This window comes from Chrysochloris asiatica, unplaced genomic scaffold (genome assembly GCF_000296735.1).
Source record: "Chrysochloris asiatica unplaced genomic scaffold, ChrAsi1.0 scaffold00098, whole genome shotgun sequence".
Lineage (NCBI taxonomy): Eukaryota > Metazoa > Chordata > Mammalia > Afrosoricida > Chrysochloridae > Chrysochloris > Chrysochloris asiatica.
This window is the reverse complement of record NW_006408616.1, coordinates 781,879-789,027: the sequence shown is the minus strand read 5'-3', so window position 1 is coordinate 789,027 and position 7,149 is coordinate 781,879. Positions and strand designations below refer to the sequence as shown.

General features: G+C 35.9%; 1 protein-coding gene across 1 annotated transcript; it reads left to right on the top strand.

Moving 5' to 3' along the window:
* Positions 1–663: 663 nt before the first annotated feature.
* Positions 664–6,918, top strand: KCNJ8 (potassium inwardly-rectifying channel, subfamily J, member 8). The gene is made up of 2 exons (XM_006866935.1): positions 664–1,081; positions 5,853–6,918. Exons 1-2 carry the CDS (start codon positions 708–710, stop codon positions 6,751–6,753), a joined length of 1,275 nt encoding a protein of 424 aa, XP_006866997.1. The 5' UTR covers positions 664–707; the 3' UTR covers positions 6,754–6,918.
* The last annotated feature ends 231 nt before the right edge of the window (positions 6,919–7,149 follow it).

Here is a 7,149-nt window from a genome sequence, read left to right as displayed (position 1 = left end):
AACATTATGAGTTTGTGTTTTTCTTTTTGCCTTTTCTTTCTTTTCTTTTTTATGCAACTCACGCTTTCTTCGAATTTAAAATAATTCTTCATAATGTTCAATTATATAACGCATGGCTTATTGTTATTTTGTCAGATGGCACTAGACATGTTATTTACAACTGCGTAAAAGCCCACTGCCTTTTATTCACTTACTTCCAAAAATCATGGAGAAGTTTCCCTTCATTACTTTCAATATCGCTATATCGTCTGAATCCTTTAATAGATCCTCTGGCTTTAATTTTCACCAGTGTTACTTCCAGCTACAGAATTATCTCTGAGCCTGCTGTTTCCATGAAAGCACTTGATATTGTTTCACTATATGTGTGGGGAATGAAAAGAACAGTGGTTGTGGTTTTCCTGATTCAGGCCAAGTAACAATGTCTGGGAAATCCCAGAACTCAAGCTAGGTCTGCGCTTAGATGCAGTAAATCTTCCTTTTAGCTTTGCATATCACCTTGCATGTATGGATATGTCACTGAAGAAGTGAAGAAATTATTTTATATCTGTATCTATATCTTTACCATTGTCTCTATATCTATAAATATACATATGTCTATATAGTTTTATTATTATTATTATTTTAATCGTCGTTTCCCTCATGCAGAAGGGCCGATCTTGGAAGGCAAGTCAGAGGTAGGTGGATAGACTGGCTCTGGCGATAGGACTATGTTGGCCAGAAAGAGCATCATCCCTGAGGAGTATGTGCTGGCGCGAATCGCTGCGGAGAATCTGCGCAAGCCGCGCGTGCGAGACCGACTCCCCAAAGCTCGCTTTATTGCCAAGAGCGGGGCTTGCAACCTGGCGCACAAGAACATCCGTGAACAAGGACGCTTTCTTCAGGACATCTTCACCACCTTAGTGGACTTGAAATGGCGTCATACCCTGGTCATCTTTACCATGTCCTTCCTCTGCAGCTGGCTACTCTTTGCCATCATGTGGTGGCTGGTGGCCTTTGCCCATGGGGACATCTATGCTTACCTGGAGAAAAGTACAGTGGAGAAAAGTGGGTTGGAATCAACTGTGTGTGTGACTAATGTCAGGTAAGATTGCAATGGGAGGGGGTAAGGATTGCACATAACAATAGCAAAAATATTATATTGCCTTTTTCCTATCATTTTATGTGTTGAAAATGAAATAAAGGGTTTGTTTTAAGAAACAAACAAAATGAAAATCATATCAATCTATGAGATTACAAACCTTTTAAAAGATAATTTTATGAAAAATGAGTCTCTGAAAATGTGGAACTTCAATCCCTTGGACTATAAATCAATATTTTATACCAGTTGTTTATAAAAAATGTTGTGGTTCAGAAAAATTACACAGACTATCTCTTATACACATCCATACATTTAGTTAGTAACATAAAAACAAAAAAACAAAAAACTGCCCCCAAAATTCAGTGTCCCCAAATAAATATCTCGGCTCAACAAAAATTATGCAGACTAGTAACATTTTCCCATGGTGTCTTTTACCTATAAAATTTTCAGAAATAGTGAGCAAAATGAGAAGATACTGATGGATCAGGGTCCTGGATGAAAAACCTACTAAAAATGAAATTAATATAAGTCTTACTTTATTAAGATTACTTTCATCTATTATACTGGCTTCTGAAAAAAAGTTATGCTAAGATTCAAAACTAGAAAAACATGAACTTTTAATGGAAATTTGTCCAAAATATTCATGGACAGAATTGTATAGAAGTGATTTAATATTGGACTTTTTGTTTTCAAAGTCTTAATAGAATAGGAAGGAGATAATTTTTAGATTAACTAATGTTTACTATTCCTTTTATTAGTATTCAAGGACAGGTAAAGTGAATTTATTTTCAGTGATTGTCTTTTCATATTTCCAGATGGTGTGTAAGAGCTTTTGACCAGGGGGATTTGTATCTTAATTAATTTTGTTGGAATAGTTTAAAAGATAATATATATTCATTGCAAAATCACTTACTCTGAAGCAAAACATTAATAGTAGTAATGGGAAATTTTCCAGGATATTTTCTGAATAATGGACCAAATTCACATAGTGCGCAAAGCAAAGAAACTTGAACAAGACCTGTCAACATTTTGTTCAAATACTTGAACAAGTGCTGTCAGGAAACTCTAAATAATGAGACTGTACTGACCCCAGAATCTTATAAACGAGCATACCACTGCAAGAACCAGAAACCCATGCTGTGAAGTTGTCTATTCTCCTATTCCCTAAGTAACTTCAGTGCAAGCATGAGGAATTAAGCATATATCTGTGGAGATAGCATACCACAGATTTCAGGAAGAAAGAGAACTATATTGACGTAATCACCTAACTTTACCTTTGAATAGATAACTATTTTTCTTTCCAACACAAATTTTTTGTTTTTAAAAATTCATCAGCTGAGACAGAAGAGATGATTTATTGTATACATGTTACATTCGGCCACAACAGACAGAGAACAGAACTAGTCCAAAATGCCATAGGTCCAGGGCAAAGGATCAAAATGGACTGAATTGAGCACGGTGTGCCTCAGGTGTTCCCACTGTTCATTGAATGGTAGTGGAAGTTCTAGATCCATTGATGCTGAAGTTTGAGAGAGTAACATGCAGTCAATAACTTGTACCAGTGTCCTGCCCTCCAACATACCATATTTCTGCTGCTGTGGTTTCTGCTAGTGTTACTTGGGCCTTTGCCTCATCTTTCTCCTTTTGTGCTTCAGCCTGCACATTCACTTCTTTGCTCCACTTGACTCTCATGTCTTGGAGGTTTCTAACAAGATGAAGCTAAGGACTAGAGAGCGCAACACAAACTTTTGTTTCAAAGGAAAATATAGGTGAAAAATGTAGATGCTCATTAGTGATTAAAAAAAAACAAAACGTAATAACTATTAAAATACTATGTGTAACAAACAGGTATTTGAAGATAAAACATCATTCTCTAATTCTATTTCTCTTTGGTGTCCTGGTATAGTGCTGTGATTTAGTGCCCTGGACCACAAAGTTGGTTTGAACTGTAAGGCTGGCAGTTCAAACTCGACACTTAACAACAACAACAAGATTTCTCTTTAGGAAACTTATTGGCACTGTCATTGGTGAATCATTTCCATATCAAAAGAAATGTTTGATCAGTATGCAGTAGCCAATCATAAACAGAGATAAGAGAAACTAAAAAGATAATCCCTGTAAATAAATACCATATTTTATTTATAAATCAAATGTATTCCCCTTTTCCATGAATATGAAGACATTAAGTTAGTTATTAAATATATATAATAAAAGTGGTATTTTTCAATGATTTTTAAATAAGAACTTTAGATGATCTACTGGTTATTAAAAATTGTAGCTCTTATTTTTTCTAATAAATTATGATCTGAAACATGTTCGTTCAATCCCTTGATGCACTCCTGTTTGTATGTACATTAAATTAACTATGAGAAATGCTGAACATACAACTGGACAAAGTCAATCTGATCAGCATAGTAATTTTAGCATTTGAAATTGTACTTCCTACCTATGGAAAATTCTTTGCTATCTTTAAGGTTATTCTGTTCTTCCTGACTTTGTTTTTAATTTTGGTACTATTTTTCCATTAATCTCAGTATAGTTTAATCACAAGAATAATTTACTGTTATTGAGTGGATTTTATAGGACCAAGTAGACTGTCCCGTGGGGTTTCAGAGGCTGTAAGTCTTTCCTGGAACAGCCTCATCTTTCTTTGGTGGGCTGACTGGTGGATTTGGACCACCAACCTTTAGGTTAGCAGTCCAATGCTTAACCCATTGCTCCACCAGGGCTCCTAATCATACTCCAAATGCATAATAATTTTTTTCATCACCAAAAATATAGAAATAGAAAAATCTCTTTTCCCCACCAAAAGAATTTAAAAGATGACTAATAATGAATCTTATCCTTTGAATATCTTTTCCTTTCGTAAGTTCAGTGTCCTGCTATGTTACTGAGATGGGAAGCAACTTTTCAAAATGTATACTCACCAATATTTCTAAACAATATTCTACACTCTTGCTTTAGCATGAATCATTTTCCCCTGTGTGTACATGACTCTATGAGTCAGAAATTATTTCCCCTTTCTCAACATGATTCAGCCTCAAACTCTGTAGCTGACTAAAGAACCGCTAAACACTTTCATCTGCTGACATTGTTTAGTACCATAGGTGTCATAAAAGGATGGATTTTGTACCATATGTTTGGTATTAGGTTCCTTAATAAAATAAACAATATGCAAAGTATGGTACATGAGTATTCTCTCAAGTATTAAATGAACCAAAACTATTTGGTAATAGTCATCATTAGATAGCTCACTGAAATATGGATGCATTATTAGAAATCTATGTTGTATCTTTGACACTACATCTGGAACCCATAGCTAGTCTTTGCCATAGTTTTGGACCATGTGGTATACTTTGCTTTTAATTGATTAATATGGTGTTATAGCAATTCATAAGGATTCTTATCCATCCTTATCTACAGAAAGAAAAGAAAAGGCAACTTTCACAATTCACTTCAAAGCTAATTTTTTAAAAAAGGCATTTATGCATGCTCCATACCCTTCCTGGTGCAAGATGTATTGTGCATACTGTTTTAAAATTTTGCTCACTGATAGTGTGTGACATTAATAAATGCTCTTTTAGATGACACTGTGACATATATTAGTCTATACGTGGCTTGTCTAAGAAAGGTTTGAAATTGGAGCTTAAGAAGTAAAACAGGAATAATTTCTATTAAGTAGCGGTAACAGTATTTGGAATGTAGTAAGTGAGCAAATTAATGATAAGTATAATCAAATTTAATGCTGCTCAAAGGGGAGGGAGTGAATCACAATCACCTGAGAGCTTTTCAGAGTTTTACCCAGGTACGACCTTGAACCTACCAAGTCAATGCAGATGTGCACTGAGATGTGCACTTTGGAAAATCTCACCAAGAGAACTCTGACACTATTGGCCTTTTCCTATTTCCATTTTCAGAGCATTTGGTCAGAATTCAGACGATTCAAGCTCATATTCATTATTTGATTTTGACATAGATATTTGCTAATCTCTGCTTCAAATTCTTCCATTAATAGCTGTTGTCTTTTCTAGATCACATAGAAGACAATACAACACATTCAGTAAAAAAGCTTTTTAGCTCAATGGCAAGATATTCTTTATTACTAAAAATGTTATTGCTTTTTAATAATGTGTTTTGTACCACTTGGTAGCATTGCGCTTAATGGTATACAATACGTGCTGGCAAATGAACATAATTTTAAAGATTACATTACTCTGATTTCAATATGACTCAAACCACTTAAGCACAAATATTCAAGTGTAAGTACTTAATTAAAACATGAGGGGCTTTTCAAAAAGTTCTTGGAAAAATAGAATGAAAAGACAATGGAATTTTTCCATGAACTTTTTGAAGCTCTCTTGGAATTTGGTAAATTATCAATGTTATTTTAATTTAGATTAACAACTAGTTTTCAATCTGGTTAAGTAGATGCCACTGATATATCTATTCTTCGTGAACTAACATGATTTACTTTATGAAACTGTCAGTAAAATGCTTATGATTTTATTAATGCTTTCACACATGGGAACCCACCATTTAATAACCTATAAAACACCAATAGAATTGTATCCCAGAAATAAGAGGTAGTGTACATTCCGAAACAACCAGAAAAAGAGCTTGTGCTTGGAATCAAGCATTTGGCAAATTAAGTTGACTTGTAGTTCTAAAACCATTTGATGGTCTTTGGGAAACAAGACTGAAGCGTTCGGTTTGATATGTTATTTTATTCAAAATTTCACCTAATGGCGTTGTTTTCTGATATCATTCCTTACAGATCGTTCACCTCTGCTTTTCTCTTCTCCATTGAGGTTCAAGTGACAATTGGATTTGGAGGGAGGATGATGACAGAGGAATGTCCTCTGGCCATAACAGTTTTGATTCTCCAGAACATTGTGGGTTTAATCATCAATGCAGTCATGTTGGGCTGCATTTTCATGAAAACAGCTCAAGCTCACAGAAGGGCAGAAACTTTGATTTTCAGCCGCCATGCTGTGATTGCTGTTCGAAATGGCAAGCTGTGCTTCATGTTCCGAGTGGGTGACTTGAGGAAAAGCATGATCATTAGTGCCTCAGTACGCATTCAGGTGGTCAAGAAAACAACCACACCTGAAGGGGAGGTGGTGCCTATTCATCAAGTGGATATTCCAGTTGATAACCCTATTGAAAGTAATAACATTTTTCTAGTGGCCCCTTTGATCATCTGTCATGTGATTGACAAGCGCAGTCCCCTGTATGATATTTCAGCAACTGATCTAGTCAACCAAGATCTGGAGGTCATAGTCATTCTGGAAGGAGTGGTAGAAACTACTGGTATTACCACACAAGCACGCACCTCCTACATCGCTGAGGAAATCCAATGGGGCCACCGCTTTGTGTCTATTGTGACTGAGGAGGAAGGTGTGTACTCTGTGGATTACTCCAAATTTGGCAACACTGTCAAAGTAGCTGCTCCACGATGCAGTGCTCGAGAGCTGGATGAGAAGCCTTCCATACTTATTCAGACCCTTCAGAAGAGTGAGCTGTCCCACCAAAATTCTCTGAGGAAGCGCAATTCCATGAGAAGAAACAACTCCATGAGAAGGAATAATTCCATTAGAAGGAATAACTCTTCCCTCATTGTGCCAAAGGTTCAATTTATGACTCCAGAAGGAAATCAGAACACATCAGAATCATGACAGCAAGACAACTCCAGAGAGTTTTTTATTAAATTTTGAAAGCTTGCTTTGGGCACTCTCAGACTGACCTAGAGCTGAAACACAAATAGTTGTGTTTCTACATTTCAATGCACTAAATGATATTCATATTCAGAGAATAACACTTTTTATATCAATAAACAATAATATTAAAGGTAACAGAGTCATGCCTCACACTCATTTCCTACATATATATGTGCAGTGATATGTTTAAATTGTCTGTGTTGTTGTTAAGTGCCTTCAAGTCATTTCTGACTCAAAGCGACCCTGTATAGGGTTTCTGAGGAGCAGCTGGTGAATTTTTAACCACTGACCTTGGAGTTCTGGTATGGTGCTGTGGGTTAATGCGCTGGACTGCAACATCACTCGGCAGTTCAA